The 25862-nt window shown below is 37.4% G+C and overlaps 2 protein-coding genes across 2 annotated transcripts; both read right to left on the bottom strand.

Annotated features, from left to right (window-relative positions):
- LOC105167565 (uncharacterized) lies at positions 1 to 873 on the bottom strand. Its single transcript, XM_011087338.1, has one exon. It carries the CDS (start codon positions 871 to 873, stop codon positions 1 to 3), a length of 873 nt encoding a protein of 290 aa, XP_011085640.1.
- Positions 874 to 4133: 3260 nt separating this feature from the next.
- Positions 4134 to 18254, bottom strand: LOC105167386 (homeobox-DDT domain protein RLT2). The gene is made up of 18 exons (XM_011087077.3): positions 17301 to 18254; positions 16665 to 17150; positions 14606 to 14676; positions 12630 to 13043; positions 12306 to 12395; positions 12005 to 12169; positions 11682 to 11904; positions 11316 to 11416; positions 10506 to 10592; positions 10255 to 10407; positions 10020 to 10175; positions 9031 to 9240; positions 8250 to 8957; positions 7609 to 8169; positions 6085 to 6717; positions 5871 to 5975; positions 5331 to 5585; positions 4134 to 5133 (listed from the first exon to the last, which is right to left on the bottom strand). Exons 1-18 carry the CDS (start codon positions 17464 to 17466, stop codon positions 4324 to 4326), a joined length of 5394 nt encoding a protein of 1797 aa, XP_011085379.2. The 5' UTR covers positions 17467 to 18254; the 3' UTR covers positions 4134 to 4323.
- Between the last annotated feature and the right edge of the window lie 7608 nt (positions 18255 to 25862).

Below are 25862 nucleotides of genomic sequence, written 5' to 3'. Positions count from 1 at the left end.
CTATAGGAACTGGTACCTTATAGTGCCTAAAGACGTCACTTCAGTACCCCCAAAACTTACAAGCAGGGTTTTTACCGGCTCCAGTTTGGTGTTCTCTAATCCCATCCTTTTCACTACACCTTTAAAAATGATATCAGCCGAACTCCCATTGTCTATTAGAACTTTGTGCACTGCAAAGTTAGCTATGTGCATCCTGATGAGCATGGGATCGTTCTGCGACCCTATCCCCTGTTGCCTGTCTTTGCTACTAAAGGAAATTTCCTCCTTTTCTTTCACGTTCATCACGAATTTGCGGCTCCAATTCGATCCACTTACTCTCTCATACCGCTTCCTCATCCTCTTAGAATCGCCCCCACTTGGACCTCCTGCTATTATATGGATTACTCCCTTTATCGAGGCATTTTCTCTTGCCGCGGCAGTTCTATCTTCCCTCATGGAGTTCGCGTGCCGATCCCTACTCCTCGACCTGCTCCTTCTCGAGTCATCTCTTCCTGGCTTATGCTCGCTCAAAATGCGATCTCTGAAATATCCTTGCCTTACCAGCCTCTCAATTTCGTCCTTTAACTGGAAGCACCCCTCTGTGTCGTGCCGTTTCTCTCGATGAAATCTGCAGTATTTGTTGGAGAATTTCTTGGCAGGTGTATATCTGGTATGTCTTGGCCACTTGAGCACGTTAGACTTCTCGACCATCATCAGGGCTTTAGTTCTAGTCATCGCGAGGGGAGTGTAGTTGTGATACTTGGGTTGGTACGGGGGCTCTCTTTTCTTATCATGCCTTGCGGGCTGACTTTCTCCCTCTCTCATTTCCCTACTTCGATTGAAATTTCTATCTCGAGTTCGGTTCTGCCATTCCCCATCTTTCACGGTGTTCATCTCTTCTTCGTCTATGTATTTTTAGGACATGGCCATGAGTTGTTCGACATCTGTAGGTGGGTCGCATGCCAAAGCGGATGCAAGAGGTCCTTTTTTAGCCCATGTACGAATATGCTTACCATCATATCTATTCTCAAATCCTGGACCTCTAGCATCTCATTGTTGAATCGCCCTATAAAACTTTTTAGCGACTCATCCTCCCTTTGCCGTATTGTGAATAAATATGTTGTTGACCTCTTCTGCTTTCTTTTGCTAGCAAAGTAGAAGTTGAACTTCTATCATAGGACTCAATACTCCCGCTTGGCAGGTTCGTGAACCACTCCTGCGCCTTCCCTGCAAGAGTAGTAACAAATAATTTAGTCATGATTGGACCAGATTGTCCATATAAATTCATCACCAATTCGAATGTTGTCATATCTCTTGAGGGTCTTTCGTCCCGTCGCACTTTAGTAAATCAGGCATCCTGAAGCTGGGATCCACTAACTACATTAGTATCTTGTTGCTAAAAGACGAGTTTCTATTATGGGCGACCAGTTCTCCTCGCTTTTTTAATTCATCAATCTGTTTTCCCAGCAATTCAATTTGCTTGCCCACACTATCTACTTCAGCTCGCGATATTGTTGGTTCTCTCACTTTGGCTCTGACTTTACTATTGGAAACAGCTTCCGAGGTTGCTGGTTTCACGACTTCTTTCAAACTCTCTTCTGCTTGCGTCCTCCAACAGCCTTTGCGTGTCCTTCTCTTTGAACAGTTGTCGCTTAGTTATCTCCTTAACCATTGGAGTCGTTGTTCTCCTTTCATATGCTACAATAGCGTTTCTGCCCTCTTCTTCCATCATTCTTTGGAGCTCATCCCTTGTTAACTGAACTACCGACACTCCCCGCCCTGGAGTATCCTCTTCCAACACATTCCTCCTCGAAGATCCTTCCATTCCTAAGCCGGTGATCCTCAGGGTTCCCACAGACGGCGCCAACTGATCTTGCTTGAATTTAGCAACCTCGAGCAGTGATCTTGAAGCTAGCTGCTTACTCTCCTAAGATCGAGCGATGGGGTCCTGAGAACAAAATAAAAACGTGAAGCTCGTCGGGTTCGTCCCCGACAACGACCTTCCGACGCTCAAATTAGTGGTGTTCGAGATAAAAATATGTGATCTAGAGAATATAGGTCGAAAATGATAATAACACAGTTACCTCTTGAAGCAGTGCGTCGGGGTATTTATAAGACCCATGTGGTTATTGTTGTTTGAGCCACGTGTCGACATCTAAGGTATGAGCGTCCTCGATCGGACGGTCCTCAGTGTATCGGTGTCTTCCGTAAATAAACGGGTCCAGACGATGGAGTATCTGACCCGTTATCCTTGATGCACGAACCCGCCTATGAGATGATGGAAATACCCTTCATTAAGGGTATTTTTGGTATTACATATTAAAATTGGGGTTCTCTCCATCAGATTGTATTAGATGGAGAAACATTGCAGGCATGTATTCTACCGCTGCAGCAGCCTTGCAATTGCTGAAGCCAATGAGTTCAGTTCTGTTGGGGCTTGTGAAAATCTCTAGGAACTGTTTTGTTCTCCGACTGGCAATATAAGAGAGAATTGGCGAATAATGTATCCTATGTGAGGGGTTGAATCTAAAGTCAGTGGCCGAGCCAGAAATTTGGCTTACCCCTATCAAAATTTTATAATTATTGAAATTCATCCAAAAAATTAAATTGTTATAATTTATCATTGCAAGTTAAATACATATTATGATATAAATACAACTAATCTATCACTATTACTCTGAGAACGAGGAGCAAGTTCAAAATTTATATAAATTATAATCATAAATTTCGTAAATAATTTTTATATCTAAACTTGTTTATTTGTTCTAAGAGATTTAGACAAAATAACATAAATCTAAAAGTAATAGAAATTTTGAGAAAAATGATAACCTGATATTGAAAAAATTATGAGATAGAACGAACTTCTCTTATACAGGAAAAATTTGTGATTTTCTTTTCCTTGTACAGCAGCCGCTTGCATGTTGATGAGGAAGATTAGACGAGAATTTATAATAATGAAAAAGATTAGATGGCAATTTATATTTTCTTGTACAAACATGGGTTTGTACTACAATAAATTTAATACGGAATCTAATATATTTATTATTATAGCATCTTCTACACTTCTACTGAGAGGAGATCTCTATAAGATTACAATTTGATATAGTCATGATTAATTTAATTTTTCTATATTAATTTATGAGCTAAAAACCTACAAGAATTGATGGGCTAAAAAAAAAAGGAGTTAGGCTAAACCCTGTCGAGTAAGCCCATTTTACATTTTTATGTATATGAAAAAAAACTTAATGGACTATATGCCCAAGAGGTAGCCTAGACCCAAGCCCTGTCGGCCACATGGGCTGTCTAGGGCCTAGGCTCGCCCCTGTCTAGAGTTCTGTACAGTATATTCGCCATTTGAGGAAGATGACTTGAAGGAAGTGGGCATAGCAACAGTGCGAGACTGGTATCCTATGGACTGCCAGAAGGTGGAGAGGGAATCATCTCTTCAACGCAGCAATCAAGCAGTCTTGACTTCCTTGATCTATCATATATGACAAGAAAAGAACAGCCGGAGAAATGTGTTCATCACTCGAGACCCGATTGTTGAATAAATTAGGCAAAAACTACTTGTACATTATGATCCTAATTAGTTAGTCGTAGCTGCTATCTTTAAAATTTGGAGAATAGCTTGGTAGATTATGAGAGTTGATGTTATATGCATGTACAGTTATACAACCAGGTTTTCTAAACCCAGTTCTGGTGACTTAATCAAAACTTCGTAAAACATGGTATTTTATAAATTTCTTTAAATAATTTTGCCATTACTTTTGTGTTTGAAATTGAAGGGGGCTTATTTGACAAAGAGGCTAAATATGCCATTTTACATGAAGCAATAAGTAAACAACATAGCATCGCCCATGATATTCGACAATTTCGGGCAGGTTTAACATGATTCCAATCACTCTGCTCATTACCAAATAAGCGTACCTCATGACTGAAGACAAAGGTTGAGGCTAAGAAATTCATAGTGAAATGACACAAGTTGCTGGTAAGCGTACCTCATGACTGAAGACAAAGGTTGAGGCTAAGAAATTCATAGTGAAATGACAAGTACACACCAGCAACGAGAAACTTGCGTATAACCAGACAATGAGATCAGTGGACTGGAGAATTATATCTCGCCACCAAACAAGATTACACCATAGATCAGATCAGATAGCAAGGAAATCATAAAATTACCCGAACGAGAATCAATCAGAGACATATTGAAACAGAGCAACCGTTAGAAAATTTCAGCAATTCTGGAGCGTATAAACACATCGTCCATCCTAGACTAAAATATTAGTATATTTCCTTCTTTTCCTGTTGTTGCAGTCATATAATGTCTTGTTTGGCTGTCGAGTATTAGTAACTATAATCAGAAGCGGATGAAGACGCCGAACCTCTATCCAGTACATCCCTAGCGTGCTCTACTCCTGTCGGTTGATTTCCCTCTTCATGAAAGTCACTGTTGAAATACCCATCAACATAAAAATCTCTCTGTTGATTGTCTCCATCATCACCTTCATATTCATCATTCTCATCAACATCATCTCCATCATCATGTCCATCATCTTCCCCACCTACTTTATAATCGTCAACTGTGGCAAAGTACCTAGACTTCCCATCCCTGACACCAGCAATATCATCAACTGAAATATCGTCATATTCATCAGCAGATGCTGGACTGTTGTCATCCTCAAATTCTGATCTTCCAGAGCTGCTGACATTTTCAGCACCCGGAACTTCCATTGGTATTTCTTCCAAATTCCATTCCTCTTGTTGTCGACCTGGGGTATCGCCGAAGTTACTTTTCTTCATGCCGCTTTTCTCAACAACATTCTTCCCCGATCCCTTATCAGGCTTCTGTTTTCTTCTAATGGAGCGCCGACCTTTCTTACGGCCGCCTCGTCCACGTGGCCGGCCTTTCCAGCCTGGAAATTCCCCAAATTTATATTTTTCTGTACTTCCACGACGCATTTCATCCTGGGAATTAATGGCCTTTCTCAGTGATTTTCCACCACATGTACGACTAGGACCTCTTGGACGTCCTCGTCCTCGTCTCAAGTTGGTACGCCCGCTTACCAGATCCACCCAATTATCTTGTCGCAGATAGCCAGCTTGTGACACATTATTTATTGAACTGTCCACTGTATAATATCTTAATGGAGCCTTCTGCAAAAACACAAATTACTCCGACATTCAAATAAACGGAAGTATAAACTGCTGGGATCAGGAATGGATTTGGACTCTGGTATTCATAGATAAATGAGAACAGGGTTGAGGCCCCGACCCAACCCAAGAAGAAAGATGATAAATAGATAAAGGCCCCAAAAATAGTAATTATTGCATATAAAATGGTAAATGCTTACAGCAAAATAACCGGCTTGATTATCCTTTTGACAAGACTCTTTCTCGTGGACCGTATAATAGATGGATGAATCAAGTTCCATGAGCTGCAGCGCTACAGCAGACGTTGTCTGAGGTATCCATGGAAGTACAGAAATCTCTTCAGGTCCAGAGAAACAATCAGCTACAATTTTGCGGGAGCTCAATATTTCACAGGTGGTCTCGTAATTTGCTGACAAGAAATCCTTCTTGATGCTATTTTCCAGCAATGTCAAATTCTGACCATTGACCAGACAAAATACAGAAAAAGTGAGCATAAAATCAAAAATATCAGTGCTGCAATAGTCTTCAAGCCATCATAAATGGATCACAGACAACCTAAAAATATTTCATAACAAATGAAGAAATAGAAAACACAGCCCTTTCTGCCTGTTATATTTTATTCAGGAGTTCTAAATAGATGAACATTCCACCTTTGAGCCACATGCAAAAATGTAGAAAGGAGGAGAGATCGTCAGTGGATTGACAGACACAAAAACAAAAAAAAAAATACAGAGCGAGACCTGAAGGAGCTCTTCTGCTGTTGATGCCATGTGTAACTTCATACCCCAAGATTTTCTGTACTGTTCTGACCAAACAGATTCAAGAGCTTCTGAGGGAATAGAGGCCTGGAAAAGTTACCAGAAAATTGACAAATGTAAGGCCTTGAAGTCAGAATCAGGGCACGATCTAAGTAATGGAAACTAAATCTCTAAGCAAAAATGATATTATTGTAACCTCAATTGTAGCCAATTGAGCTTTCAGAAGTCTAACTCTTGGGGGAAGAGAAAATTTGAGCGTGAACCCATCAAGCTCTTCACTCACTTTCCCTTTGCATTGACTAACATGTTCTGGAAAATTGAAACTTTGATCAAAAATGCTGTAAGTCCTATGACAGGAAGGACAATGGTTATGGTCACAAGAAAACAAGTCATGACAACAATTGCAGATTTGCAGCAGCAGTTGGGACCTCAATCTTCCACAATTTAAGGCTCCTAATTTGTTAGAATTAAAGCATTCTTCCCACATCCACTTCTCAACATCTTTACATCTATCCATGAGCTCATTTTCCTCTGTTACATTTTTTTCGAGCTCATTGGAAAATTGTACAGAAGGTTCTGGAGACTTGGAATAGGATGCACAGAGTATACTCTTGCGGCTGTCATTATTGCTAGAATAGCTATCGCTCTTGGGTCTCATTTCTAGAACTTCCATCTTGACTTCATTGAAGGCATTCCCAGGATGAATTGTGCATAGCAAATTTTTTCTAGCAGTTCCTTTGAAAGATGTTTCAATTTTCCGCAACATCGAATGCAAATGAGATTCTCTGATCCCACGAATGTCCAAAGAAGACACCAGAGCATCAAAGCCCTAAATGTAGCAGAAAGTAGACGGCACAAGTCAAGATACAAGTTCGATATTCATTGACAAACAGGTGAAATGGCCAAGGTCTGGCTTGAATTCAATGAAAACAAAAACTTAGTACAATATAATATGGACAAATACTATATAATAAAACTATTTGTTAGGTTTACATAATACTGAAAGAATAATAATTTTGAAATTCTTAAAGCAGAAAGTATTAATTCGAATACACTTGGATCCTTCAGCAAGAACTGTAAATGAAAGCAAGATAACTTATTTGTGATTCACACAAAGTATAATCATAGGAACAGATTAAAATCAAAATCATAAAAAATTATGCAGACTGGATACAAGATCCAGCCAAATCAGGCAGAATACAACCCCCCACCCCATTCCAAAAAGAAAGAAAGAACATAAAAGAAGAAAACAACGGAACTACAGTTTGATCCTTGTAGAATTTCCCTGTGATTAAATTATAAGGATTACAAATTTCGTCATTCCAAAAGGGAGACTGAGGTAACACTGCAATAAATTTAGACTAATATGATTATTAAAAATGACACTCTCATTAATATTTTTGTGCACAAAACTTAAATAAAAAAAGGAATAGCAGTTTCAACTGCTTCAGAAAAATTTCTCATTCAGATGCAAATATTTTTTTCTTAGAGCGGAAAATAACTTGGTCTACTAGTTATATAGTTATTAGGAGATCAGATAGTTTGGCAGCCGGCAATCTCAAAAGAGGTATGATGAATAAAAGAACAGAGCCAACATGATGGTAGTGTCAAAAATTGGCTGCTCAATTTCAGAAATTATTATCAACAAATGAATATGGGTTGCACAAGCATAGGTCAATAACCTAACAAAGCAAACAATTGAAGAAATAAACAAAAATACCTCTTCAGAATCGATAAGTCTCCAAGCACCGTTGCATAACTCAACAAATATTCTGCCAGAGCCTGGATCATTTTGAGATGGAGATGTTATGAACTGCCAATATCTATTGCGTCTCCGATCCTGTCCAAGAGGCAGTGATCTATATACATACAACTGCTCTGCTTGGTAACCAATTAAAGCTTTTAGCTCTGATCGGGACTTCTCAGCAGCGCATACAGATTGCTGAAGCAACAAGTTATCAGAACCCACAGAGAACTCATGCATTAAGGGGTTCTTTTCACTAACAATGTCACTACAATAACTTTGCTCGTTCTGTTGTTCATTCAAATCCACTAGCTGGACTGCATGGTTTGAAGATGACAACACATCTTTTATATCACCAGTGAGCAGTGGATTTCTCCTGTCCTCAACAGGACCATAGGGTATATTCTGGTCAGCTTTGTTACCTGCAAGTGATGAATTATGTAATTTTACAGTATTCTCCTCTTTCATACGACGCTTATCAAGTTGTGCCTCCGACCACATCTGCTTCTTTAATGCATTTGCGGCTTCAAGGCGCTCCTGAAAAGTTCACTTTATCAGGTAAAACAGAAAATATGAACACAAAATAGTACATGATTCCTTTAAGACTTCAGGGGTACCTCCAATGCAATACGTATAGTATTTCCTTCATTTGCAACACCAATCAAGGCCACAAGAGCACTCAGACGCTCTTCGATGCTAAGATCAGCATACTCCCCTTCAGTAAGTCCTTGAACCCATGGTTCTGCATATCCACAATCGTCAATTACAGTGTCTTCTTGATCAGGAACAGCAACCTGGGAATGGATCCCTGTAACATCCGCACATGGATCACCAGATGTTCCATTACTTTTTCTCTCATCTACAGATTGCCTCAAACTTGAACTGCTTCTCGAAGTCCCATGGGCATGTATTGGGGTTTCCATAAACTCACTGCAAGAGGTCTCCTTTCCATATGTGGAGCAGTTTACATCTTGAAGTCTGCTTCTTTCACTAGAATGAGAAGCTTCCTTAAGCTTTGAGACAGCATCCAAGTCATCAACATCAGGATCATCAGCAGCATCACTTTCCGAGTCTTGATCTCTTTCAGCATCCTCTTTTTCAACATCCTCAGCTTCCCCATCTACATTTCCATTTTGATATAACCGGATCTTTTCCCTGGCTGCAGAGAGTATTGTCTCAGCATCAGCAGAGTTCTTCCTGTAAGGGGATCGTACACAATATGTTGAGGGAGCTGTTCTCTCAAAGAGCTTTGTATCCCTTGACAAAGCAGCAGAAATAGATGCTTCTGGCGTCTTACTTGTGGTGAGATCCCGAAGACCAGATTTCTTCACACAAGTTGATAATTCTTGTCAGCAGCATAGTAGGAAAAACTGATAATGGAGTTCACAACAAAATTACCTGAATCTTATCAGCAACATCCAATATTGAAAGACCCTTACTTCCTTCCAAAGAAAGAACATGAAATGCGGCAAATTTGACAGTTCCAGGGGTCAAACGATGCCTAGATCTTCGTGGATTAGAGAAACCCCTTTCTTGCATAATTGCAACAGCATTCTCGGCTGCTACTCCACTTCGTAAATTGGATACAACATTTTCACCATCATTACCCTACACTTGAATATGTATTTTAAATGACTAAATGAGTAACCTCTTTAAAGATCTTTATTTTTCATATACTAAACAGGCAATACAAGCTACTAACATCTGAAAATTCATGGTACCACAGCCTGACAACCACCACCTTACTGACATAGGGAAAGAATAAGATAGAATTATACAACATATTTTACATAAAGAAAAGCTTTACTCTGGAAAAGTTAAAATTGTAAACATTTGCTGAAGATGTTAGTAGACTAATCCTTTGTATGAAAACTACTCATGTAGACGCGTTGTCTGGAACAATATAATGAGAGCATTATCAGCATGCTTGCTCCACTGAAGGGATAAACCAAAATAAACATGTTTCAGATTACAATTTCCAAAAGGGAAGGAAAGAAAAAGGTTCTTGTAAGAGAGTATTGGATTTTACTATAGGAATCCATGTGCAAATAAAAATACCCTGCAAGGAAAACTTTCTTTTCCACTGACAGTTCATCAAGCTCACATGCTGGTGATCTTGTAGTACCAACAGAACATCATCAAACAAAATTAAGGAGACAATATTCAAGCAAGTAAAAATAAACATGACGAAAATTTTGAACAGAAGAGAATAAAAGTACCAACATGTACATATATACATACATAAATACACATGTATGTGTATGTATCACAGCTACAACTATGTGCATGTACATGAAGGTATATTAGAGCATAATTATTGAAACATGCTACAAAACTAAAACATTATGCACATGTATTAAGCATTATTAAATAGGAACAGTCTATGCCTCATGCTCATCATGAAAATGTGGGAGTTCCATGCTCCGCTTCTTCAATTTTGGTCCAAAACCTGCAGATAGAGCAAACTGCCGCAATACTTCAGGCCAAGTCAAAGGAGTCAGGTGGCGCTGCCAGCTAAGCAAGTCAAACCCCCAAGCATATGCCTGTTAGAAGACTGAGACTAGGTAACTCATGATGAATTGCAATCAATCAACAATAAACCAGGCACATAATTAAGCATACCCCTTCAACAATCTCTGGATGTCCACCCCCAGGCATAACAGCAGGATTTTGATTTGCTACCGGTGCAGTGGTTGCTGTTCTTGCAACATCTTCAATGTCTTTTATAATGGATCTGAGAAGAGCAATATGGATCTCTCCCAGCAGCCTTGGATCCTGCAATCATGGAAACATGCTAAGAGTTATCAATCTGATAACTATGAAAATGTCACCTGATGATCATAAAATTCACAAAAAGGGACCTCCAAACTTACACAATCATGAAATGCTTGAGTGAACTCATCCAAAGTGAAAGGCCATAGACCAAGAACATCGGCAAAATTAATTAAGAATCTCCATACCTGCACAAGATAATACCCTCAGAACCATCACATACGACAACAAGTCAATTGAAGCCGGAGTTCCATACAGTAGATTAACAAATGAAATAGCACCAGAAAGAAAATGGTTTTCAGTACAGTGTGACAAAATTAACAATCATGCAAATAATACCCATTTGAAATTGGCAACATCATTAACGAAGAAATTTTCTAATAAGTGAAATATTAGAGAATATTAACTGAGTTTTAAAGTGAGCTTGATTTCCACTTTACTGCAAAAAGATAGACCATATGCTTCAATACCAAATAAGGGTGCTAAACTCCAGAAGTGCTCTTCAGGCATATCATGCATGGTAGACATATAAGATAGCTCTCCAGGGGATCTCGGCAATACAAGAGGAAGAAATTTTAAGGCAAGACCTCGATCTCAAAAGTTCAACCCTAGTTCATAAAATACAACCATACATCATCCTTTTAAATAGCAGCCAGCATCACATACAAAGAAATCAAAGACCACCATCAGTCTGTCTATGGATGCACAAGAAGTGGGTATGAAAGGTGTGGCTTACTTAATTTTAACAAGTGCCACTTAACAGTGAATCAACATGAAATGTAACTCACAGTTGTGACAATGGCACTGACAGTAGGAGTCACAAGCATAAAATCGCAACACCAGCAGTATTAGCAGTTATTTTGATGATTACAACCAAAAGAACTATTTAGCATAAGAACAAGATATCTGACCATAAGAAGACAGCCAACATTCTCCTCAGAATCAGTCCACGGCTGGAGTCTAAATGGCCTCTTCAAATTCGCAGACTTGGGAGGAAATTCAGGGAGTTTATCTGAAGAATGAAAGTCACCAGGCACTTATAATACTAAATACAAAATGATATTCAGAAAGAAAACCCAGGAAGGAGATACAGCCTTAGGATGTCCATATATAACTCTTAATACTACTGAAATTAAAATCAATTGCATTACATTCTAAGAATTCAGAAAAGGAATTATCCTAATTTTGTCAATCAATACATCAAAACCAACTCCAATGGATAAGCTTCAGATTGGTAACTATGACAAGAAGCATTTCAAGTATGTTAACTGTACTACCTTTAAACATGTCAAGGTTCTGTAAAGTTTCAGCATCAAGAGCCAAAATTGAAGACAAACCCCTACTTAAGGCTGCAAGCTCCATAAGTTCCAACCGCTCATCCTCAATCATTTCCGTTGATTCCTTAGCAATCCTGCGAGCAGCGGCCCTATCATTAGCAGCTTTAAGTTTTGCAGCTTCCTTCTCCCTACGCATTTCTTCTTTAAGCCTCATTTTCTCCGCCTGAGAAAGAAGAATGGTTATAAACTGTTTGCCGTTTATAAACTCGCACAGTCAACATAAAAGCATACAATAAGTCAAAACAAAAAGATTTAGCACTAACTCTAATGTACTCCTTTTGTAGGAACTTTTCCCTTCGTTCCATTTCACGCCTTTGCTCCCTCTGATATCTTTCCTCTTCACGCTGCTTTTCACGCAAGAGTCTTTCCTCTTCCTTCCTCCTTTCACGATCCTGCCTCTCCATCTCTTTCCTCATCTGCTCTTCTTTCTACATAAACAAAAAATAAACTTGTCAACAATAAACAAAAACTAAGCTTTTTAAAAATATACATTGGCAGTTGACTCATTTGTGGAAGATGAAAATGAACAAAATCCAAAACCGTAGATAATAACTTAAGCAATACCTTTCTCCTTAAAATATCTTGTTTCTCTAGCTCTTTTTTTATCCTTTTCTCATGAGCTTCAACCTCCTTGGCTATTCTGGCCTCTTCAGACTGCAATAAGCAATGCCAAAAGAACTTCAGAAATCATAAGTTCATAACTTAGTCATTTTCAATGAAATGACTTACCTCTGAACTTGACCATTTGGCCAAAGAGCTAGGGTATGGTGTAATTTAAAGCAGTTAAAAGATAGTGCAATAACAATGCTGGTATAATCACTGGGCGTCCTACTCCAGCACTGAATCTAATACAATCTGAAAAACAGAAACTTATTTAATAAGATAAACCTTGCGTTTCCTCTCCAACCTCTCTTCATCATATATAATGCGCCTCTCTGGTGTTATAATGTGATTACTCAAACCATTGAGTGGTTGAACAAGATAATGGGCGTCAGTGTTGACATTCAACAATGGAGGTACTCGTGAAGCAATACCAACTTCTCCAGAAGCTGGAGACAGGTGGTGACCCTGTCTTCCTTGCTGAGATAAAAGACTTGGCATCTGACTTTGGAGACTATATCCAGAGGATACTTGCTCATTACTCCGCATTAGTGATCTTCCCATTGGCAACGGAACTCGAGCATTCTGGTTATCAGTTGGTGGACCATAATAATGAGGGGGTCCAGCCCTTTCATGGGCATCATTTCTTGCAGATGGCTTCTCTGGGAGAAACTGGTACTCAAGAAGAGCCCTTGAAGCACCCTGAGATCTCAGATTTTAGTTTCCCAACAAGTCCAAAGTTTGATCAATATCAGACAGATCCAAGTAACAAACTGAGGAATATAATACTTTTTTACTTGAAAAAAACAATTGATGAAAAAGTAGAAACAAAGATACAATGAATTTACTTTTTCCAACAAATTGTATCTAGATAATGGAATACAGTTACCCTCAACCCTCTTTATTTCCGAAAGTTTCTGATTTGGTGGTTTTAAGAGTGTCATACAAAATAATATAATGATTAAAAATAATACGTGGGGGGTTAAGTGACTACTGAGAAGGAGAGAAAAGAAATGAAGCACATGCCTCAGACACAATTTACTTTGCAATTGGTAGTCTTAGGCTTTTAATTTTGTTCATATAAATAAGATTTGGGGTAAGAAGATGTTCATTCGCTTGCTTCGTAAAACCACGTCATCTTGAAAGCTCAAATCCAAGACAAACAAAACAAGGAGTAATGCATTTGGCTCCAAATGGCGAGCACATTTTGGTTCAGCGGAACTGGTGACAGAAAACATCACCAAGCAACTGATTGTACATAAGTTGTTTGGCAGGTTAAAGCAAGTAATTTGCAAGAGAGAACTATTCTTGGAAGCATAAACAGGCCAGAGGTAGGGAAACAGAAAAATGCAGTTCTAGCCAACCAATCTCAAATGTTAAAACAGCATTATCTAATTATTAAATTCATGTGGGTGAGCAAAGAATGGTAAAGCTTTGATCCAGCCATTCACCCCACAGGTTATATGCCAATTTCGTAGCTGCTTTCTATCTGCAGAAACTCCATAACTGATGAGACAAACTAACCAATTAGAATGTCCGCAGAATTTGCATCATATATAAAAATCTTAGAAAAAACTTGTTTTGTAGCACCTTCCTGATGTTGGGACAAAACAACGATATAGTGATATTTTTATTCTAATTTAGGCAAGCGTTTTCCACTATTCATGGCAGTTCTCATTTCCATATATAATGAAGGATTTTTAGGTTGGTTAACTTCAAATACAGGCATGGTGTTGGACAAAACTACATACAAAACTAAGTTTAAGTAACTGCTTTGCGATTTGACAAAATTCTTCACAGATCAAATAGGTTAGCATGTTTTTAATTGCCACTAATCTGCATGCACCAGATATAAAGTTCCGGCGGTTAATAGATTTTGCAAACTTAACTGAAACTATGAATTAAGCATTAACAAAGCAATAATCTAACCTAAATGGGGCAGGTGTCTTTTCCACATTTGCAAGCACTGAAAAGTAATATTTTAAACCCAAAGTAATCTTGGTACAAAAAAAGTAATCTTGTCCATATTCTACACATTGAGAAATTGCCACTTCTTCTCAAATATGAGCTTCAGTTAGTGCTTATGCACAGAAGAATTAGATACAAAAAAAACTTGTGCATCATGACACTTAGTCAAATATAATTAAATATTTTAAAATAAAAACCAAACGATACTCTCTACATTTTGGATTAGAATATCCATGAAGAATTTATTTTCATAGAAGAATCTGAAAAATAAGGAGGTCTTCAAGAGGCTTCCTGACCTTGATTTGTTTACTCTCTGGACTCTCATATAATTTGACATCATAGGGCTGCCCAGATGGTTTCTGTTGGCCTGATGCAAGTGTTGCACGTAAAAATTTGTCAGGCTAGAACACTGAAAGAATTTATGTTAGATAATATGCAAAAGAGAGAGCATTATATGTGTCAAAGAAAATTAAATACAAAAACGCCTGCATGCAGTGGGAGGAAGACATTGCAACACCACCAGTGACTTAGTCCATGGAACCACCTTAATTCATAATCACCATCGTGTCTGAGGTGTTCTCTACAAATCAACATTAGAAAACAAGGGCATGCAGACACTTTACATAGTAAACTAGGATGTATGAAGACTTTAGGGTTTTTAGGCCTATGTTGCATGTAAAACATCTGAACGACCTGTTCGAGAAAGTGCACCTGTGGTCCCCTGTCATAACCTCTTTATTTTTTAACAAAATTGAACAAAACCTTGTCTTCTAGATTAGTCATGGTCCTCATGGAGAAATTTTACAATAAAAATTAAACAAAGATATTATGTATTAGAAAATAAATGTAATTGTCTATTTTGAATTAAACTTCTATTTTAGATGAATTATGATCAATCATGTGTCTAAAGATGCAAAAGATATTATGTATAATTTATTTAGTTAGTAAATGAGGGGGGAGGAGGTGGAGGAAACAAGACACAGATGAACAAAATTTATAAGCATTTTCTCACTTAACGATAATTCAATAAATAAGTCTTCTAAGTGTCAGACTGTGTTCAATTACATAATCTTCTTTTTCTTGTGAAATTTGTTGTCTCCGGATTCGAGTTGCTAACACCAAAACAATTTCCTCCAATGATGATATAAAGGAAAATTTTCTCCCTCCTACGGTCATATGAAGCAGCAGACTATGGGGCAAAAAGTCTGCCTCTACTGATCATGTCATGAGTATTCTATGATTGAGGGCCTAATTGCAACTGATACCAAAAAGTTAAGGCTCAATATGATTTTCAGTTAATAACGAAAAGCAACAGAAGGTTCTAAACACTAAATTCAATTTGAGGACAAGGGAACAAGAAAACTCAAGAAACATAAGATTACACCTGTGTACGTCAAACAACCTAGCTCAAATGTGCTTCACACTCCAACTTCAATACCAGACAACAGAATCAGAAGTTCAAAACGAGGTTTCTTCAACCATCAAAGTGTTACCTAAGTATGAAGTGTTTCTTTAACAATATTGTGTACTATTTAGAGTATACATGAGAATAATATCAAACATCTTTCTCTGTACCCAGTTATGATTACAAGAAAAGCAAGAATTGCCACATGCTCCAGTCAAGCTTTCACATGATCATGAGTTAACTCTCTTGAAATGAAACTGGAAGCCCTAAAGCAAAACATCAAGCTCATTGACATCTTTTATCTTCTCCAATATCTTCAACAGCTCCTCAAAAATCAAAGCCTGCCATATTAATGCATCTGCTGTATAACAGATACAATATCATTACTACCCCAGTACTTGGACGTCCTAGCATATTTCCTCAAGAAAAACATGGTTCTACCAGGCTAACATAGATCAAAAAATATGAACAAACCGATGATTATAATTTGAGAAGAATACCCTAACAATGACACATCAATCTACCAATGTTTTTCCACTCTAATTAATATGAAGTTACAACCAACAATTGTTTTCCAATAATCCCAGAGCTGTGCATTATTACAGAGGCAATGAGGCATAGGTGTTGCTAAAGGGTAAATCCGTCACATATTACTCCAGTTAGCCCCATCATACAATTAACCACTAACATATTTAAACTGAGAATGCCTTAAAAGACATCATTGAATTGGTATCATCGTGAGAATTAATATTGTTTGCTTGATGGCTGTCAAACATGCCAATCATATTCTATTAGCCGAACAGCCACATGGCAGCACTAATAACTTCGTGAATATAGCTCTAATAATATTGCCAATGGAAGCTGATTAACATTACCCACTCACGCAATGCATATCAGAACTTATTAACTAGTAAAAAGAAGAAATAAATGCTATGTGAAAAGGGATATACCAATGGGTGCACCAAATGCACCAGGTGGCAAGGGATCAAACTCCATTCCCAGAATTGGCCCATCCTCCCTTAAGGGTTCTCCTAACTGGGCTTCAACAAATGCAATTGCTCTTTGCTCAGATATAGCCAAAGGCGGCTCATAGAACCTCCTCATGGATGGCAACTCGGACGAAATCCTCGGCACAGCAGACCCAACTTTATGAACTACTCTTTGCTGTTGCTGCAACAAATCCATATTCCCAAACAGACTTAGACCAGAGCCAGGTTCCTTTGCCATGTCAGCATCATCAAGTATCATTTCGTCCGCACTCCCACCAGAAGGTCCTGCAGCTGCAGATGGCGAGAAACTCTTCTTTTGCCTCTTCTCTGTTGGTGGTTTCCGATCTTTTAACCTCCGATGGCAAAACCACATTTGCAGCTGTCGATCAGTAAGGCCCAATTTAACAGAAAGCTCCGCTCTCAGTGCCTCTGAAGGATATGTTTCCGCTAGAACAAAAATTAAACAGGCATTTGGCATTAACTCCAACAAGTAGTAGCTCTAGGAACAAAAATTTTACAGATGAAGCCATAAAACTATAAAAAGAGAGAGAGAAACTGAAATTTGGAAGAAAAACAAAATGGATAAATGAAACTCACAAGCGTAAGTTTTCTCCAGAATTTCCAACTGGGAAGGAGTCTTCATTCTGCGCTTTACCTTCGATTCCCCTTCTGGCATGTTCTTCTTCTCCATCTCCATACTTAGACCACCTCCACCCTCGCCACCGCCGCCTCCACCACCATCACCACCTCCATCAACCTCCATCACTCAAACACGCCTCCCCAGAAACAAACAAATCTACAGACCCAACAAAAATTAGGGCTCAACCAGATCACAAATTCAAAAATCACCCCCCATTTAACAAAAATCCAAAAACCCAGCTTCGGAAAACTAGGGTTTTGCAAAATGAGAAATTTGCCAGCCCCTTTCTCCGTTTAGAAACCCAAACAACAACAAAAAAAACAAAAAGAAAAAAAAAAGCAGACTCTGAACAAGTATTGCTTCTCTTTGTAGATAATAATCTATTGGGTATATTGGGAAACAGCAAAAGGGAAACCAAGTTTGATAAAGATGTGCGGTGAAGATTCACTGAATACTGATAATAAATACTATATAATTAATAGCGCTGGAGATGCAGGTGAAAATACTACTGCTACTCGTATCAAAAACAATAATACAAACAGAAGAAAACTAAGAATAATAATAATAATAATAGTAATAGTTGGGTTTGTGTTCGTGGTGTGAGGATAAAGGGAAATGAAAAATAGAGTAGCAGTAGTACAAGTGGAATTCAAAGACAAAAAAACAACTGAAATGAACACACGACGAATCCAAAACAAAAACAATAATTCCCTTTCTCTTTCTAATCACACCCATCATTCTCTCTATCTCTCTCTTTGTATTTTGTTGAAAAAATTGGTGGGCTGTGCTTTTTATCGAATGTGATGCTGTAAAAAAGAAAAGAAATCTGTTTGTAGATAGAGAGAGAGAGCGCGCACAATAAACAATGTGGGGATTAATAGTGAAGTCAGAGAGAAATGGGTTTTTTCTTTTTGGAGGCTTTTAAATAAAAAATCGGAGGCTTCGATTCACGGATGGAATTAAGGCTATGTGGTTTTTGAGGGTTTTCCTCCTTTCTCTCTCTTCCTTCTCTCTCTCTCTCTAAGAAACAGTTTTCAGTACATGAGTTCGTTTGGTACGATAATTCGGGTCGGGTCGTAGATTTTGCGTGCTGTGTGGGACCCAGGTCAACGGAAACGCGATTGGAGGAGTTTGCGTTACACGCTCGTATCATGAACGGCTAAAAGTGCGTGCGGGACAGGAGTGTAGTGCTGGGACGCGCTGTTTTGGTGGAGGAGAATGTTTTGGTTCGAATGTACTCTTTGCCCTGTAAAAGGTCGATGTCGGAGGATGGGGTCCATGAATGCATTTGTGCTTAGAAATCGAGAGAAAAATTGAATATAATTAATTAAATTAAAAATTATTTCAATATTAGTTTTATTATTTTAAAGTCTATGATGCTATCTTGGTACATTATTATTTAATTGGGATATTATTTCAAAATTTCAATTAATTCATGAAACTACTTTACACATATTTATATAATACTTATAATATCTATACTGATTATAATCATATTTATGTATTTATTAATTATAATTTTTAATTGTATTACAAAATAAATTAATTGTTGTATTAATTTTAACAAATAATAAAATTAAAAAAAAAGTTATAAGAACTAAAATATTAAAAAATTAAAATTAATTACAAATTTTAATAATGTCTACAAGACCCACAAATGCGTCGTTATTGTCGAGGTCTTCATTTTTTTCTACGGCCATTAATTTTTTTGGTTCGTTTTGCTCTTGATCATCATAATCAAAATATTCTGTTGTGGCAAAGGGTTTTAAGAGGTTGTCTTGTACTACTACTTGTTGATCTGATAATTTTTTCGAAATATGTCTCTAACGTGGTTCAGAATTTAATTTAGTTCTTCATTCTTGTCTGATTTATTATCACAGTTTATTTAAATATTTTGAATTTGGTTAGCATGAAGTAAATCAAAAATAATATAATTATGTAATTTTTAAATAGAAGAAAAAGTATATTTAAAATATAAAGTATATTTATTTGTTAATGTACCACAATAATAATAAAAGTTAACAAAAAAAAATTTAAAAAAAAAATATAAATGCCAAGTCGTTAGTGCTACCAACGACTTGGGCATTAAAAAAAAATAAATAAATAAAAATAAGGGTAACGACTCCCCTTACCCTTATTTTTGCAACTCTACCCATTTTGTGGTAGAGTTGCAATTTATTTTAATATGTTAATAAATAACTTGGCACGGAAATGTGCTGCTTTTCAATATTTTCCTTAACTTATAATTAAACTTAATTTTTTATGATTTGAAAATTTATATTTAACACTCTTGAAATTTGCTTCTATTTAATAAATTAAAATTTTTTATTAGTTAATATTTATCGAATTTGTTGATATTAAAAAATAAAAAATAATCTATATTTACCCCAAATTGAATTATTACTGACTTATTGCAGGTCAAATAATTTTTTTTATAATCAAATTACTCTCATATATCTCCATGCGTTAATGTATATGAAGAAGTATATCTTCACCGTTATAAGGTAGTTTAGTCAGAAAAAATTGTTTGATCTACAATAAGTCAATCAATCGATGGTAAATATTAATTTTTATTTATGTTTTTTTGTTATTAATAAATTCAATGAAATTTGATTAACGGAAGTAAACTGCAGAAGTGCTAAATGATTATATTAAATTTATGTGTAATTACATCAAATCTCAAGGGAATAGAGTGTAATTATCCTGAAATAATATAAAAATTTATCTAATTCTTTAAACACATATAACTCAATGCTTTGTAGAATGGGCTCATTGAGTATCAATTTTGGCTCTAACATGGGGTTATATAATTCACTGTACAATTAAGAACAAATCCAACAGCAATTCCCAAAGACAGAAAAGAAACTTAAAGCAATAAGCATTGATTTTAGGTGAATTCCTACATGTAAAATCCATCCCATTAACATCTTCATCATTTGTTAAAAAAGGATATATTTACTGGGGTATTGCCACACGAGTCGATGTGGGATGCTAGCTAGTTTTGGTAAATGCAGGCTTGGTAGCTCAAATACAAGCAAAGTGATTTCTCTCGACCAGACCCATCACCAAACTGGCAAACTTGGATAATGCATCCATTCTTTCATTTTCTTCCTTGGGCACTTGAAGGAGCTCAAAGTTGATAAATTGTGTTGCAACTCCTTCACTCTTTTCGAATAGCTGACGATATTCATGCCCTTCATCACGTACATCCCTCAAACTGATGTGCGACCCATTTGGAGTCTGTATATGCAATCAAATGTTTTGCACCTATGTTTTGCGATAACCTCAGACCGCTTAACTCCCTGGGGTTTTATGAACAATCCAAACCACCTTCCCCTTTAAGAGATTGATGAAGATCCATTTACTTCTAGAAGCTATTTGCCAAATGAGGTCTCTTCAACTTGTACATGCATTTCGACGATGAAGTTCGCTAGGGTTTTATGCGGTCTTTTCAAAGCTCGGGAACCCATTTCACAAGTCTGCCCAAGGTGTTGATTTTGTAAGCACCTATTTTCATGGATTGTCTACCATAACAATGACTGTATGAGACTGAAGTAAGGTCTCAACTTCCTTACAGTTTTGACTAGTGCTAGTGCCAATATCTCCACCATTAAATAAATTCTAGTTTTTATCACGTACCCGACACCTAACAACTTGTTAATCACTTCTGATTCAAACCATATTTTTGGCAAGACCACCAAGATTAAAATATCTTCAAAGAAAATTCTACGATCAACGATGACTAATCCTGCAAAACAAAGATTCGCACTCCAATTCTTGAGTCAGTATCAGTTTTACTGAAAAAGAATAAATGAAACTTGAATTAAAGCAAGAATAATGATTTCAAAATGATGATAAGGTATATTTGTTCTTTTGGAGTGCAAATATAAGCTTAGAAATGAGAGAGAATTAAGAGAATAAGTTAGAGTTTGAGAGTGAGATTTGATGATACCAAATGACTGTACTCTATTTATAGGCATCTACAGAGCAAGACATGAGAGTTTGTTATATAAAGTCCTGTATCATTTGAAAGCTCTTTAAAATCAGTTAAGAAGTCGAAAAATTGGTGCACTATTTGGACTTGCATTAACTAAGATACACAAGATTGACTAAGTCTTTCCAAGTCTATCTAAAGATTCAGTAATTTGTTACTCGTGGATGTCCAACTCATTTTCTATCAATCCTCTGGGAGTTACCTGGAGATATTTCAGTATGACATGTTTTAATATGTTAGCAAGCTATATGATATGCCCGTACAGCTATATGATGATGTATTTGGTTATATGAGCTTGTTTCTTGGGCATGCCAGTTCAGTATAGTAGGAGGCCTATGGGCTTTACCTCCTTACTGATGGGCGCTGGGTTCGTAGCCAATTGAGTTGATTTGCCTTTCTTATAGGCTCAATCCATGAAAAGTTTAGGGGGCATCATCACTCCCCCCCCCCCCCCACTCCAGGGGTAAAATCTTGCAGAGCTAGACTACTGGAGTAGGGTAGCCTGCAAAGAAAATTCTTCCATGCTCGTGCTGATAGCCCTGTGCAAATCTTACAGTGTTAATAAAAAAAACAAGCTAGATTACATATTATCTTAAGATGGAAAGTTCATGAAGAGTTGACTTTTGAATTTAAATTGTATTTGCAAAAAGGTGGCATGAGTAGTAATGATTATAAGTGACAAGGAATTAGAAGAGTTCTTGCCGACTTGGGAGTCCCCATGTTCCACGATTGACTAACTATAGCTAGCTACCCGCCGAGTCCTTAGTTGATGGGACTGTTCTAGTAATACAACATATATAAAGCATCTTCATTCTGAGTCATTTCATAGCGTTCTCGTACCAAGGTAGATCTCCTTTTTTCTCTCATCTTTTCCTTTTCGTCCAAAAGTAGGATTTATAAACCTTCACAATTTTTTGCAGGCGTTCTTCTCAATCCCAAGCTCATATTTGCTAACTCTTGTTTTCTTTTACCTTCTCATTCCTAGGTAAATTCTTTTCTTCTCTTCCGTTTTAGTTAATCATGTGAGGGAGGTGTGTAGATGAGTGGGTTGTCGAGGATTTTTTTGATTGATTTGGCTGAATTGTTTGGGGAGGATAAGGAGAAGCCTGATACCTCTCGCTCTGGTCTCTAAGGGATAAGGGCAAGGAAGAGGTGAGTAGTAGGAAGAGGGTCTCTAATGAGGAGCTAGAGAGAAGGAAGACGGAGGATAGGAGAGTTGCCTCCGACATCAAGTCATTTAAGGTCTTTCGTTCTTATCTGAAGGATGAAGGCATAAGTGAGATTAGGTCTAAATTTGGGATACCTGATGAGTTCATGATTTAGGTTCCTGATTCCGCTGAATTCCCTAATTCGCCACCTGAAGGTTTTGCCAGTTTCTATGTGGCCCAGCTAGAAGCTGGATTACGGTTTCCTAATCCTCCCTTCTTCACAGAGGTGTCTACCTTGTTCAAGGTCCCTTTGAGTTAGTAGAATAGTAGGTTTTTATATCTTTGTTAGGAACTTGGGGGAGAATCAACCGTTCAATTCACTTCTTCTTTATGTTGAAGAAAGTAAGTCTGGGTTTGTTTTATTTCATCTCTAGGGGATGCTCATTTCCTTCCATTTGATACCGCCATCAGAATGTAAGCGTCATAATTTTTCATATCATCTTTTACTTCAAAGGCATTTCTCCACCATACGGGTCTCTGTTGCCCCAAACCTTCCTACGTATTCAATTTGTAACCACCTTGCTCCTTGAAAACACTTGCTAGATCAGCTAAATACCTTTCAATATGATCCTCGTGAGCTAGCTTATCCAGCCTTTCTTTTTCGTTATGGGCTGAGTACTAAAGAGGTTGCCCTAGACACTACTGTTGTTATAATTTTTTGTGTGCTTTGTTTGTTTGCATCTGTTCATGCAAGTTTTTAGTTAGCATATGTGACATGCTGGTATACCGGTGTTTTTTGCAGTCAATATGTTTAACCAACTGCTAAAGGACAAGGCTTTGAGTGAGGGGAAGTTCTCTGAAGAGGGCTCCTCTACCAAAAGCCCACTAGCAAATAGTCCGCCTTCTTTCTAGTTAGCTTGGCCTTTATTGAGGATTTGAAGGGAAAACGCTAGGTAGATCCCCTCCCTACGCACTTCAAGTGAGCTAAAAGATCAACAGGTCCCTCTGGCCTCTTAGTTTCTAAGCCCATCACACGAGTTGAGACACCCATACCAGCTGAAGTGAAAGTTAAAAAAGAAAATTGTACAAGTTAGGCCCGATCCCTGATGTAGGAAGAAGGTAAGAGTAGCCGAGCAGCTAATTTCTTGAAAGAGGATCTTTCATCTCTAGATAAGGCCATGGGTGGCGATCAATGGTCTATGTCATTAGAGATTAGGCGAATGTTGACGTAAACATTTAGACTCAAAGTTTCATACAGGTATGGTCTTTTTGTCGACTCTCTCCAACCTTAGTTTAAGGCATGGAATAGAGCTTTGGTCCCAACCTTGACTAGATAACTGTATTTCATACTTGAGATGCGTTCTGTTGACCTAATTTGGGTAACCTATCCTTAATCAATCAATTGCTTTGACCAAAAACTTTGAGATTCTAAACTATCTCAAAGCGCATAAGAGATCCTATTGTCAAATACTGACAAGGGACAAATGCTTTCTTGGAATCGACTATCTTAGCTACATACTCTGACTGCACTAGACAAGGCTTATGATGATCATGTTTATAACACAGTCACTGATCGCCAAATCCAAGATACAGTCTTCGCTTGCACGCTACTACCATGATTTTCCTCAAGTTTGAGGACTAAACCTGCACTATTAGAATCGAAAATCCCAATCATACCAATTAAGTTTCCAAGGTTTTTATATTATGGTTTCCACGAGAGAGTCGACTATCTTGTCAACCAACCCACTAAAATTGCATAGACAACCTACTTCTCCCGCCGATGAAACACGACACTGCAATACTTAGCGTAAGTCTCTATAAGACTCTCGATGTCTTCTCTCGAGGTCATCGACTTGAAATATTCCAGACTGATCATTGGACGTTGGTTTTATAGCTTTCAACCTATGCGCAACCCAACTCCACGAGTTTAACCTTTAGATATGTGAAATTTATTGTGACATTGAAAAGCTTTCAATGCAAGTAGTAAGCACAAAAAATACATGAGCCAATTATGAATACTTACTCTATTCATCCGAATAATATTATTTTTATAAAGATTGAAGATAGTAACTAATCTAATTGGCTTCCTGGTCACCTATTCTAACATTCAAAAACCCTTTAACTTTAATCTATGCACACTGCTCAATAAATGGACACTTCTACATGATGAACTTACCCTTCCCTGATTTTTCTAATTTTTTTGTTTATATTTTAAAAAATAAAAATACAAAAATATATTTCAGCATAACAATCTAACTTGTTTCTTTTCCCCCATATTTGCAGCCAGAATTACAAAAGTCCCTGCCCTCCACTAGTGTTTTATAACCCAAACTAGACCACCCAATCGGATGCCCAAATTGCTGACCAAGCAACAAAACGGGCCGAGTGAAAGGCAAAAATCGGTGGGAGCCAAAAATCGTGTTTTTTTTTTAGATAACCGTCCGACCCGGTGGTCGCACCACCGAACTGGACCAAGGTCATGCGAATCGTTTGGGTCTTAGTGTGTTATAAATATAGGCATAAATCCCTACTTTCTTCTTCCATTTCTTAGTCAAACACGCTCAATCTCAATTCCTCTCGTCTCTCTCTCGAGTCTTGACTTGCAGTAGCACAACAGCAACAACAACGGCTGAACAACAGCAACAACAGCGGTGGAACAGTAGCGGCGACGGTGGAACAACAACATCAGTTACACAACATCAGGAATCTCTCTTCTTTCTCTTTCTCTTCGTTAATTGATTTAGTTGTTTTTTGGACAATTTCTTTGATTTTTGAGGATAAATTACTCTATTGAAACTGATTATGTGTGTTGAGTTCCCCCCGAGTTCTTTATTTCTTTTTGCTATTAACTTATTATTGTTGCTCTCTTTCTCTCTCTCTCTATATATATATGTAATATGTGTATTATATGTGTATTTTTGTTATTATTATGTATCTAAAGCAATTTATGGATTCGGATTTTTATTTGGTTTGAAACTTTGAGGTTTGTTTTCACTTTGTTGACTTGTTTTTGTCTCAATTGGTTGATATAATAATTGTTCAGTGATAAGGATATATGCTACAAAGCACCAAAACTTATTAGTTATCTATGATCAAAACCTGGCTGTGGGTATTTGGATATTGTTATATGAGGTGTTTTAGCATTCCATCATGAGTTACAATCTCTTTGCATAAAATTATGTTCCTTAAATAATACAAATTTTTAAACTTGATACTTCTTTATTACTGCAGAACCAAAATGTCTTCTACGGGACAAAACACGAATACAAGTAATTCCACTCCTATCTCCCCTCCATCACAGAGGGGCAAGACAGATATAATATGGAATCACATTGTTGAAAGAATAATTGATGGAAAGAAAGTAATTTGTTGCATGT

Source organism: Sesamum indicum, linkage group LG8, assembly GCF_026168435.1.
Source record: "Sesamum indicum cultivar Baizhima isolate 11 linkage group LG8, ASM2616843v1, whole genome shotgun sequence".
NCBI classification, from domain to species: Eukaryota; Viridiplantae; Streptophyta; class Magnoliopsida; order Lamiales; family Pedaliaceae; genus Sesamum; species Sesamum indicum.
The sequence above is the reverse complement of the archived record's forward strand: the minus strand, read 5'-3'. Positions and strand labels throughout refer to the sequence as shown.